Source organism: Sphaeramia orbicularis, chromosome 12 (assembly GCF_902148855.1).
Source record: "Sphaeramia orbicularis chromosome 12, fSphaOr1.1, whole genome shotgun sequence".
Classification (NCBI taxonomy): Eukaryota; Metazoa; Chordata; class Actinopteri; order Kurtiformes; family Apogonidae; genus Sphaeramia; species Sphaeramia orbicularis.
In genome coordinates, this window is record NC_043968.1 from 51,449,508 (window position 1) to 51,463,152 (window position 13,645).

Consider the following 13,645-nt stretch of genomic DNA (forward strand, 5'->3'; position numbering starts at 1 on the left):
AAAATGTCAATACCACACATATATAAAAAAAAAAAAAAACTGTTTAAGTTGTTAAGTAGTACACTGTAAAAAATGACTGTAGAATTAACACCAAAAAGTTGTAAAATTTCAACATAAAAAACTGTAAGTGACAATACAATGCAAAGTTATTTATTTGAAAAGATTTTTGTGTTTACGATTGAATCAAATATAGCTGTAGTTTTTACAGGAAGAGTATGTGAACAAAACCAGATTTGCATGTAGAAATGATGTATTTCTATTGTTTTTAGAAAATAAAACTGTAAATTGAAATACAATGTGGTGCCGTTTAAATTGCAAGACCATAATGTTGAAATAACGATGTATTTGCTTTTTTATATATATAAATATAAAAGTTATTAAAAAGTAAACATTGAGCAATGCAACATTTTAAATTTGTAAATGAATGGGTTGGTAGAGTTGGTAGAGCGGCTTGTCCAATGATCAAAGGGTTGGTGGTTTGAATCTTGGCTCTGACTGTCCATATGTCAATGGGTCCATGGAAGACACTGAACCCTAAATTGCTCCCAGTTGGACCTGGTGGTTTTGGAAAGTGCTTTGGACACCATGAAGGTGGAGAAAATGCATTAAATAAGTGCAGCCCATTTACCAGTTACATCTACATGTTTAAAATGTTAAATCTACATGTTACTCTGCAAATATGTTTACAGTTGGATGTGTTTTTTACAGTATTGTTCTGGAAACCACAGCTGCCAGTTTTTTTCCGTAAAAACAATAGGATTTTTTTTTTTACAGTGTAGATCAAGAGAGAAGACAGGAAACATGTTTAAGTCCATGAATTGTATTTATTGTTGTGTGTGTTATTATCATCATTATTGTTCCATCATTCAAGACCTAAACAATTTCTATGTATGTGCAAATCTAGTTGGTAAAAAGCCAGAAAACAAAAACACAGTCAGGACAAGTTTGACCTTTAATGTTGTTTTTGGAGATCCTGCAGCAACATATTCATTATCTATTGCTGTTTTACATCCAGATCTGCCTTGTACCTACCTTTGCAGGTGGGTTTGAAGGAAAACGTCACAAGTGTTGTTTTGTTGTCACTATAATCTAAATTTTACAGATTTAAAAAAAATTCTGTTCAGCACTGTATCGAGGCTTTGCAACATTATCTGTGCTTGGCCTGAATATTGGTTGAAATGTTCACACGGCTACCCTTTGCAGCTGGTAAATCAGCCACATTCATCCACGATCCCATCTGAGTCTCATATCTTTGCTATAATAGAACAAAATAGCTGCAACAGCTGTGTAACAATATGTGTTAACAACCTAATTCACTGTAAGCTCTTTAACAAGAGGTATTATCATAAACAGCCTGTCAGACAAAGACAGCAGGTCCTTACAGAGAAAGTGCTGCCACAGAGTGCAGTATCACCAACAGTTTGTGTCACTGTTATGTTGGGCCATTTAAACTCCACCGAGCTCGTTAGCCTATATCCAGACCTGTAGGCAGCCTGTGCATTGTGTGTCCAGCACACTGAAGCATTGTGGACTGGGATAATCCACACAGGGTAACTGGTGCACCCTATCACACAACACAGAAGATTTAGGTATGGATGGAGGCATGGGCTGATCCATCCATTCATATGACATATGCTGCGGTTAGTTAGTTTTTAAGGTAGTCAGTTATTACACTTGTCTAATTTTTTTTTTTTCTTTAGAAATCATCTGCCTCAGAGATTAAATGTGCAAAATCTTATATACTTTAATAAGAGGAACAGGAAAACAAACGATAAAAGTGCTGGTTAGCTGATAAAGTGTTAGTACATATATATTGGTTTATGTACATTTATACAATAGTTTTATAACTCTTCCACAAAAGTGAATGATGTGAATGATAATGTGCATACAGTGTTTTGAAGGTAGCTCTGAGACAAACATTCCTTTTGATTAAAACCCATTCCCTCAGTGAGTCTCAGAATTTTACATTTAGACCCAAGACTTTATCTTGGAAACTAGAGCCAACCAACATTTTTGACTTAATTTTTCTAAATTAGTGACTCAAACTTGGCAAAACTTCATTATTTCACCTCTGGAAGTATTGTACTTGTGGACTAGTGTTATTAACAAGGTTGCTAATAAAAATTCATATGGAAAAAAAGTTAGATTAACTGTCAAAGCTAAACAGACTTTGCAAAAGACACTGAGTACCTGAAACTACATTTTTACAAAACTAATTGAGATAGAATAAAATTGCGGAAGAAAATGTCCTCAGTTTGTCAGTTTATTTACTTAAGTCACAAACACGCTGACTGATGACACATACACTTCTCATGTAGTTGGTTTTTGTGGATGGATTCTTAAGTGATATATTTTTTCTGCCTTTGCAAATACACTTTATTACAAGAATAGACTAAAACATTGAAAATAATAATCTAAAATCAAAAACTAATCAAACATGAAATCCAAAAAAAGAAAAAAAAAAAAAAGTCATGTCTGTGTGATGGAATGGCATAGCATCTCACAATTACAGTGAAACAAAGGATGCAGGCAGCAGGAGATATGATGCTGGAATTGTGTGTGTGTGTGTGTGTGTGTGTGTGTGTGTGTGTGTGTGTGTGTGTGTGTGTGTGCGTGTGTGCGTGTGTGTGTGTGTGTGTGTGTGTGTGTGTGTGTGTGTCAGGCTGGGTCTGATAAAGGGGAGGAGGGGTGGGGGGGGTTAAAGCTCCATATGGGCACCCCACCCCTTGTATCCCGTACCACCACCCTCTCAGCCCCCCTGCAAACAGGCAGATGTCAAATGAGACGTCCCTCCCTGATGGGGCACAGGGTCACACTGCACAGGGGTAAATAACAGAACAGGAGGGAGAGAGAGAGAGAAAAGAGAGATGCCTTCCTGCCAACATCCCCACCCCCCGAAAACACACCAAAAGAGATACACACATGCACATGGTCCAAAAAAAAAAAACCTCCACAACACAAACATACCAACACATAGTCACAAGCACAGTCTGCAAGAGTAAGCAACAACTAGAATCACTAGAATCAGTGTCTTATTCCTTTGATCAAATGAGGTAATTTTGTCAAATTAAAAAATATATATATATATGTCAAGTATGAACAGTGAATGTGAAAAAATACAATCAGTCCCACTGCTATTTCCTGAATGGTGCTACACCTTGCAAAATATCTTGTGGGCTTTGTCATTTTCAAGGTTTGGACTTTTTTTTTCATATTTTCTATTTTTGTTGGGTTTGGGCTGAATATCTTGCAATACATTTGTACATTCCTGAGGATTTAAAGATGTACACAATGCAATACTTCTTTTTAATAAATAAAAGTCAAATATTTTCACATCTATTTCTACTTTTTAACATTGCTACAATGGACAGTTGCATCCATTTTGCATTTCATTATGCTATAATGTCCACAACTGTGAAAAAATTTTATTCTATTCTATTCTATTCTAGGTATTTTATTGGCAATGTAGGATTAGGTTGTTCTTTGTCATTAGAAAAAAAAAACTTCCTTCTCTCATATAAATTATGAATTTGTTTAAAATAAACAGCCACACTCTAACCAAAATAATTGTAGAGTTTATCTTGAAAATGTGACCTGCTCTGTAAGGTTTGGGATGAATTAAGAGACTCAACTGAATATGCACAAAATGCAAAGTGGACACAAACTGTTGTGTGCTGATGTGTGGATACATATGTTATCTGACTGTGTTTAAGTGCAAAGGGAAATGCAAGTGCTTTTCATGGACAGGTGTCAGTTCTGTGTGGAGGTATGGGCTGCAGTTCTAAACAAAGCAAGGGAATGGACACACACACACGCACACACACGCACACACACACACACACACAGGCTGCTCTCTGTGTATTGAGCTCTGAATGGTTACGCCTGCAGGGCCGGAGTAGGGTTACTTTACATACTGCACTTACAGCTCCCTTTACCACTGGGGTATAAAATGGATTTGAATGAGAAAGAGGGGAACAGAGGGGTGGAGGAAGGAGGGAAAAGGGGAAAAGGAGGGCCTGGGGACTCCCTTTGTGTAACAGGAGGTCTGCTGCTGCTCTGGCATGGCTATGGAGATGGAGGAGCGGGGTCACTCTCCCTGTACTCCCTCCCTCTGTCCTTTTACTATAGGCTGCCTGCTCTGTCTCTCCTCCTCATGCCTCCCTCCCTCCCTCCCTCTATCCATCCATCCCTTCCTCCCTATTAGCATAGCAGCTGCTTGATACAGGGTGTAGGGTGGGGAATGGCCAGGTTGCTGTGTGCATATGTGTGTGAGGGTGTTTTGCAGAGGGAGGTGGTGGTGGGGGTCCAGTCAATGGCGGTCCGTCTGGCTGGTGAATAGCAGCTAAAGCCGGCCCCCACAAGCTAGACAAAGGAGCTGGGGAGGGAGGGGACAAGGTCGGAGTGTGTGAGGGGAGATGGAGGGAGGGAGGGAAGGGTGGAAGAATGAAGCAGTGAATGGAGCGCCTTGTCACTAGCGCTATGGAAAGAAGCACAGAATGAACTGGAAGAATGAAAGAAAAGTTCAAAAAGGAGCGGAGGGCAAGGAAAAGACCGGCCCGACCACCTGTCTCTCTCTCTCTCTCTCTCTCTCTCTCTCTCTCTCTCTCTCTCTCTCTCTCTCTCTCTCTCTCTCTCTCTCTCTCTCTCACTCACTCACTCACTTTATTTCTTTTACTCCCCTTCTTACTCACAGACAGACTTTGAGGAGGGGGTGTTCACTGGTTGTGTTTAGCGACAGACATGTTTTTGTTTTCAGGCAGAGATGGACAGAAAGTGCAATATCAGCAGGATTTAAAGCTCACTGTCATCCACCAGCAGCCCTGACTCAATGTGTTTACTGCATCACTGTGGTGTGCAGCTTAAAATGGGTGTTTTGACCAAAGAAAAAGCAATATCCAGTAAACAGGACTGTGTAAGAATTTAACTCCACCAATAAGGCACAGAAAATAAAAATTAAAATAGAGATTTTAAGGGAATGTGCATCTAACTCAGCAATAAACTCACAACTAAAATTCAAGCTAAATATAGTATAAACTCCCAAATACCATTGTTATTTATTAGACATGGTCACCTGTCCTGGTAGAATACAGACAGAGCAGAAGACAGTGAGAGAGAAAGTGTCAAAGCAGATGAATTAAGCTTGTAAATTCAGTCATGAAAATCAGTCTCTTTGCAAAAGTGACACATCAAGGCTTTTTCATGTAACACTGCTGCTCACAACTTGGGTTCTTTACCCATTTAATAACCTGTGCATAACTGACAATTTTAAATGTCATTCAGTCTGTGGAAATCATACAGCTCTTCTGCTCTGCAAGATAAAAACATGAAGATAAGTAACAAAATAAACACAATAAATACATGTTAGTTACACACAAAAAAATACTTCTCATTTTTCACGAGCTGATGCTCATGCAAACGACGACATACAAAATAAGTTGTAAAACATAGACTTCATTCATTAAAATACTTACAGGATTTGCATCAACAGTCTGATTCGTTTGAGAATTACACCGAATCATATATGAATCTACTGTGTCAGTTTGCTGATTTTGGGGGGTTTGTGCACATTTACATGTCACATAAAAATATGTAGAAGGTTTTATCACAATAGTAAAATAAATTGCAGGTACACAATAACTTACTTAGATGTCCCTTTTCACTCTGTCAGTGGCATCACCTGAATATGTCATCAAAGCATAACATATAAGACACTTGTAGCAAATGTAAGGAATTATCTGTGGTCACAGTACCCACTGAGCAGGAAATCTAAAAAACACTTATTTTATGTTAATTTCTTTATCTTTATGTAATTGACTCGGCAGCTAAACTGCTTATATCACAACATGAGTCTTTAAATATGATGTGGCATGGTGCCAGTGGCTAATAAAACACTGGATTATAATTTGATACAATTTGATGTACATACAAAGGTGTCACAGACTGCATTTTTAGTGTTTTCATATCACTGCTTCCTCCAGATCTTTAGGTCAAATCAAAAACCGTACGTTATAATTGCTTTAAAATAAAATGACAAACTTGGCTGGTTGTTTAAGTCACCACAATTAAACATGTCATTTTATCAAAATTTGCCTCCAATATAATTTATAAAATACCTCCACACCTATTTTACTCACACACAGTTAATTGCACTCAAATGTTATGTATTTTCATGCATGTAGAGACATACTTTTATACTGACCATTCTCATTTCACTTCAGCCAGTCACAGCTCTGCCCACTCAGCAAGAATCACTGAAACACTTGTGATTGTACGCAGGACTTTTAAAATTAAAGTTTAACTTTAATAAGCTACAGATATTCACAGTAACACACTTGACAACGGGAAATAATATCTCAGCCACCTGTGTTGCCTAACATCTGATTAATGTAAAAACTGTTAAACGTTTCTATGAGTTCCTCTTTATGTGGCCATCATCACTCAACAGGTTCCTGCTGCAACTCTTTAAGTTCCTCATCAATGTTCTTGAGTTGGACTACGTGTCAGTATAAAACCATTTGTATCACACCGTTAGTCATCCAGAGATCAATCTGGGCAATACTGATCTCACAATCAAAGTTCATATGGTTCCTGTGTTGATCACAGTTATTATAAAAAGGAATTCAGTTTTGTGAAACCAATTAAATTGCATTTTACACGTATCACAAGACTGTCCGTTAAACTTTAACCACTCATTTGAGGATGTAGGGACAGGTATGATGCTTGACACAAAACTTTTTGGTTGCAATTAGAAATAAATCACTCTGATTCATGTAACAGCTGTTGTAATGTCAATCAGCTACCAATATTTAACTGGTTGTTGTAAGACACAAAAAACACTATACTGCCAAATACAGATTTGGAGGTGTTTTTTTTTTTTTTACCACTGTGATAAGGTAGTAAAACTTCAATATTCGTCATAAATGTGACCCACAGTGAGGGGGTTTTTCAAGTGGATGTGAGACAAAAACCTGCCAAAAGACATGTGAAAAGTTTGCTTTATGATGATGATATTTAAATGAATTGCAACAGACAGGATTTTTTTTCTCAATAAAAACTAACAAGTTAAAACCATCTAGTAATCCAGAACCTTCCAACAACAGAATACCAAAAGGTCACATTAAAGGGCTGTTCTAATGACTTTCTACTGAAAATCACAGGTGGTCTGATGATTTTATCTATGGCCGTGGCCTGTGCACACATAGGAACAAGTTGTTAAGGTATGTATCAGATGTCACCTGTTGAGTGCACTACTTAGATGACTCTAATTATGAATGAACACTTATGTCTCTGAAGTTGCAACAGTTCTCTGAGCAATTCATCTGATTTTCTCTCATCGCCTTCTCTGCAAAATTCCTCCCAAAATGCCTTGTGTTGCTCCATGCACAGGCCAGACCAAGACGAAGGAAAGCCAAGGCACATGAAGAACCTATTAGGGGGCCTAGCAGCCAGCAGCAACCCTGGGAGGCCAGCCAACTCAGTGTGTGAACAATGGGAACCCAGCTCAACAAAAACATCCTGCAGAAGTGAGAGACTGGGAGGGAGAGAGGGAGGGAGGAAAGGACAAGCGAGCAGCAAGCCAGATAGTCTGTTCAGCCTGACATGGTATCAAACATAGAGGGGCTGGTGTTTAAAGGAGCAAACTTTCCTGGTGTTGAGTTTATATCTGAGACTTTTAACAAAGAAACACATTAGATTGGTGCAACTGATGTGGTAAGTTCAAAACATTTGCGCTAAGGTCATAGATGGTTCAGCTGCAGCTCAGAAAGTTTAACAGCTGCTCTAACAATAGCCCAGACTCGTACTTGTCAGTGACGACCAGATGCAAAGAGCACCGTTTCATTTTACAGAATCAGTATCATGCTGAAATAAAAATGTTGCAACCACAGTTTAGCTGAGAACTGTTAAACTATTGCCTCCACATTTGCTAACTGCAGGTCTACACCCAATAAATGTTGCAACATGAACAGGTCGAACATGTAGAAAGATGTATTGTCGTGTCAGTTTTCCCACAACCCTCCCACAGCCATGCAATATCAGTTGCAACTCGACATTTCCATGAAACGAGGACAACATGAATAAACAGGTGCTGAGACTTAACAGTAATAATCAGAGGTCAGTGTGATCCTCGGAAAAGGCCGCTGGACACCGTCTCATATCTCGTGCTACTTTAAGAGTCGCAACTTAAATATTCGCAATTACTAACCTGAGATTCAGACTGCACACACTAACACACTGTTTATGAACATCTTTTGGTTGCAAATGAATCCGTTTTTGCAGCTCTTTTCCTTTTTGAATCATGACAAACCCAAAGAAGTTTAAATGATTTCACATTCATTTGATGCATATGTTGACTGGCTTGGAAGTGCATGTCAGACATTAAAAAAAAAAAACAACCCCCCCACACACAAATATACACATAAATAAAAGTGTTTGTTGCTTTAGTTTCCGTTCAAGTTGAGATCTGAAGCCCCTATCCAGCATGTTTTCTTACATATGATACAGAATCATGGAAAAGTAAGATAAAGCAAAAGAAGAAAAAGTATCAGTGGTAAACATACTATAGTTACATGTTCCGTGCAGAAGTTAGCAGTGAAGGGAAGAACAGGTTGTTAGTGGAGAGTTGGATTGCAGTGCAAAGCTTGGGTCTTAATCATTAGAAAGAGAGAACAAGAGGAGAGTGTGTGTTGGAAAGTTTTTGAGTGTGTGGGGGTAACATAAAACCAGCTCTCCTACAACACACACAGGGGAGGGGACCCTTCTTTAAACTGAGCCTACCCACAATGCACCAGGCTCTTTTATCCCGGCAGTGAAAGGATGAGGCCAGATGAATGACAAAAGGAGAGAATGGGGATCTGGGTTGGGCCCGGCTTGGAAGACAGGGAGGGAAAAGAGAGGAGGGTGGGGGTGTGTTTCCCAAACCAACCTTTTCTATGAAAAATGTAGAAGGGAGGTGGGGGGTGAGGGTTAGTGCGTGCGTGCGTGTGTGTGTGTGTGTGTGTGTGTGTGTTTGGGGGGGTGGTGGTGGTGCAGCTAGTGAAAACATTTGCTACGGAGATGGGGAAGAAATATATGCATACACAGAAAATTTGAGTTTAATGATTTCTTTACTGGCTTGTACACAAACGTACAAAAATAATACAGCACTCATCTCCACATGACATCACGTCATCATCACAGTGTTACAAACGTTCAAAAATAAAAGAATACAAACATAAAACAAACAAAAAAAATGGAAACCAAAAGAATCAAACATGATGGAACATCTGCATCACTCATGAAAAATCTGCTGTTTCCACTTGCTTGAAATGAAGCAAGACCAGAAACACAACTTGGTCCAAAGAAGTCAGCACTTTTTCTTTAAAAAAAAAAATCATCTCACTCATGTACACCATTCCGGCGGCTGGCTTCTTACGTCATAAATGTTATGACCCTGATAAGCCAAACAACCACACAACCGTGCAATTTTAATCATGTTACAATGATCTTACCATCAAATGTATTATTCCCCCTTCAAAAGAAAAAAAAAGGAAGACAGCACTTCAGAAAAGAAAGTGCCCCAAGATTTCATCATTATCAGCGTTGATATATATATCCATATGTATATATACATACACCCAATCACAGAGATACACGCATCTTTGTTAAAAAACATCATGTTTTTCCACAAAGTAACACACACATTAGGACATTATCACCTGGAGCATATATTTATACAATAGTATTTTGTTGTGTTTGTCTTTTTTCTATTCAGAAAAAATTTAAATGTTGACACATAAAAGCCAACCTTTCAACAACAGTCATCAGTGCAATATTCAAACAAAAAAAGAAAAGGAAAAAACATCAAGTTTAAGACAAGCGATGCATATTTCATTTGTTGCCTGATACCAATCTATACCTTGATGTGGTGGATCTATCGCTTCAGTTATTTGTGGTTGTTCCAGGTTTTAAAATGGGTAAGATCTCAGTCTGGTTGACTGTTTAACACAACGACACAGGGCCTCATGAGAAACATCACACATGCTCACACATACACAATTCACTTTAAAAAACACACACAAACATACTCCCTCAACAACTTCTCATGAGGTGAACCGGTGTGGCTGTGAAGCTTCTATACAACTGTTGGCCATTTGAGCAGTAGGCTTTAAAAAATAACATTAACAATAACAAAAAAGAAACATACAAGCAGCATTGATACAAATGTTAGGGTGCCATGACTTTCAAAATGCAGCAGGCAAGTTTATGAAACCAAATCCTTTTTTTTTTTTTTTCATTTCTGTGACATCCTGCAATAGTCATGTGTTGTTGTTTTTTTCTTACGTCTTCATCGTCCAACAGTAATAGGGTCCTGCTCAGTAGTAAGTAACTATTCCAAAGCCTTGACTCCTGCAGTTACCCCATGCAAACACTGGGGGCGCACAAGGCTCCGCATTTTTGTGCAATAAAACTCCCTGCATTTACAAGTCATGCAATACAATTCCACTTTTTGTATGACTGAAAAATAGAAAACAAAACAGACCATACAGGCTGATGAAGACAGAGAGAGAGCGACGTGGAGGTTTATAGGGAAGACATGCAACAATGGCAGTGTATGTGAGAGAGAAAAAAACCACAGACTCCCTTGCAGGAAGGCTAAATGACGCTTTGCTTGTGAGAATTCGTTTGGTTGTAGTGTAAAATAAACTGTCCCGACTGAGGATGCAGAGAGGGGTTCATCGCATCTTCTGTACTGAAGTCCATCTGCCTGTTAGGCTACATAACAAAAAATAACCTACTTGTATGCGGATGATCACAGACAAATTGTGAATCTCTTCAGACCCCAAACAAGGTGGCAGAGTGGTGAGAGAAGTGGAAAAAAAACTTGAGAATACTTTATAGTCGAGGTAGCTGGCAAAAGGCAACCAAACAAAGTCCTTAGATGGAAGAGTGAGGGGAGAAAATCCACTTGAGAATCAACAGATGATAATAGAGGGCTTTCTGTTGTGATGATGAGTGGGGTGGGAGTGGCAGGTCTACCTCCACATGGGACAGTTTATACTACAAGTCTGCAGCAGCTTGAGTCACCCTAGATATTTTTACATTTATAGATTTTTTTTAAGATGAACCACAACATATTCAAAAATGCATCTTCTCAATGTACCTTCATAAATAAAAAAAAACCCAGCCTGCTTTCACAGTGATGACTAGGATGTTAATAAAATACTGAAAGGAGATTATAAAGTGAATTTCAAATGCGACTTTTTGATACAAAGCGAAAGCAGCGGTTTTTAGTAACACAATGACCATTGGCAAATTGGTCGCACTGGCCTGAAAAGTTGGACGCCAGTATGGCAAGATCTGCTTGCAGTAGGCAGAGCGCATTGAGCTACTGTCTCTTTTTTTCTTTAAAAACAGAAACAAAGTAAAGCTATTGTGTACAGTACTTCACAACAAAGTTGAAGTCAGTTGTTGTTACATTATGATTACACATCTGAAAAGCGAGTTGGATATAATGCCGCACTTTGAGTTAAAAAAAAAAAAAAGAAAAAGAAAAACAAATCAATGAATTTATTAAACAAAATAGACCTCTGGTAGCCAACAGAGGGCAACCCTTCTTATCTTGTTCATGTGTCTTCCCTTAGATATTCCAGCATGCAGCTATATAGCATCAAGTGCCGTGTTTCATATAAAATAACTTAAAAAGGGTCTTAGAAGTGAACAATGAGGAGCAACAGGTCAAATCTGCGCCCCCAAATAGAAACTATTCAACTGTACTGAGGATGGAAGGCCATGTATAGAAAAAAAACTGGGCCATCTGCACTCTGCAGTCCAAACACACACACACACCAATGATCCACAGAAGCAGGCTTCTATTAGAGCGAACGACACGATCTAGTAGGCTAGACACATTCAAGAGGAAAGCTTTAGTACCAACAACCCCATCGAAATGGTGTTTTCTTTTGTTAAAGATTTCGTGTTGAAGCGCTGTGTATGTGCATGTGTTTGACTCAGGAGTGCAAAAAAGGCCCCGTTTGGTTTACAGTGAGGGAAGATTATTATGCAGGCCTGGTTTTGAATTTCTTTTCTATAATTTGGCACAACTATGAAGATAATGACAGTTTCTGCTTTTCAAGAGCCTGGCTTTCCCGTGTGTTGCAGTTTGATTTTCTACTTGTTATTTTGTTGCTTTTGTTTTCTTTTTTTACCTGACAGCAGAGACAGATCACCGGGCGCCAGAGGAGTACTTGGCCTTGGTGATGAGGTATAGCACAATGTCTTGGTGGCCCCCGAAGGCGGCGATGTGTAAAGCGCTCCACCCTTCCCTGTTGGCCAGCCGGATATCTGCACCAAACTTCACCAGCAGTTTTACCAGCTCCAAATTCCCGTCAATGACGGACTGGTGGAGGGCCGTCTGTCCTTCTGGCCCGAAGGAGTTAACGTTGAACTCACAGTTTGTCATGTTCTGCAGCAATGAGTGAAGCTCCTTGGTGTTGCCCTTCTTCACCGCCTCCTGGAAAACCCTCTGCGGCGCGGAGCAAGTCGACACATCCGCCTGGCTCATGGTTGCAGCTCGCTGGAGATGGGGGACCAGTAATCCTGCCTGGGCTCTAAAGCTGATAATAAGCTTCTCCTTATGAGCGTCTCTGGTCTGGTAACTATGCCACAGTTACACTGGATTACAACCAGTTATTAAGGCACTTTAAAGTACTAAATCAGAAAAAGAAGATCACTGTGTATATCCCAAAAAGGACAAGAGAAGAAACACACTTAGTGTGCAAAAATGTTTATATCTGAGAGATCCTGAAATCTCTACAATATAAAAAAGGGTGCTTTCAGATCCAGGGGTCTTTTGACTTTTAATCCCCCTCTGTAGCAGCAGCAGGTAGCCTAAATCAGGGGATGGAGGAGACACCTCCGACTTCACTTGGCGAAATTTAAGTATGACCACTATCTCCACTGGACAGCCCTCTGGTTCGTGTGTCCCCCCACAGGGTTTCCTTGAATGGTCCGACCTGTTTCCCGGCTACACGTCCCTGCTAATGTCGCTGTTCATGTGGCCAGGGCGTCTGAGAAACACAAAAAAGACAAGAGAAGTCCACATGAATTCCGATTCCTCCCCAACAGACCGCGGCACAGACCCTACACATTCCGCCACATCCAAACGAACACATCTCCATGCGCACACGTTTACGCACGGATAAAGCGCCGGACTTTTGACTCTAAACATGTCTCAAAATGTAATCCGTCCGGGATTTGTGACTTACCTGTGACAGATGGACGGGTCCGTAGCGACGAAAATGATAGAAATCCACCGTGTGGCCCGGTCTGTGTCCTCCGTGCGGTCTGTGAGTCTCTGCCCTGCGCTGCGCTTTGGGGGAATATTTTACGCGTCCTTTATTTGCATGACAATACCATCCCAAAGAATCAACTGTGGAGGAATGGGCGGAAACCCGGGGAGGTTATAGGCTACCGGCTTGGTGAGGGGGAGGGACCAAGGCCCTGTGAATCTGCTGGGAGGGGGCGTGGTCTTTCAAGGGGGAGCCAAATGTTGCTGCAGTAATATTAAACAAGCCGCCTGCAGCAATATTATGGAGAGCTCTATATCCGATCTCCTGTAGCTGACCCCAGGAAGCGGACTGAAAGCCAGAGGCACGGTGCTGCCAAA

General features: G+C 40.0%; 1 protein-coding gene across 1 annotated transcript; it reads right to left on the bottom strand.

The window, feature by feature from the left end:
- Positions 1-9,076: 9,076 nt before the first annotated feature.
- On the bottom strand, positions 9,077-13,645 carry nrarpa (NOTCH regulated ankyrin repeat protein a). The gene is made up of 2 exons (XM_030149639.1): positions 13,245-13,645; positions 9,077-13,046 (listed from the first exon to the last, which is right to left on the bottom strand). The coding sequence occupies exon 2, from the start codon at positions 12,539-12,541 to the stop codon at positions 12,203-12,205; it is 339 nt and encodes a 112-aa protein (XP_030005499.1). The 5' UTR covers positions 12,542-13,046; positions 13,245-13,645; the 3' UTR covers positions 9,077-12,202.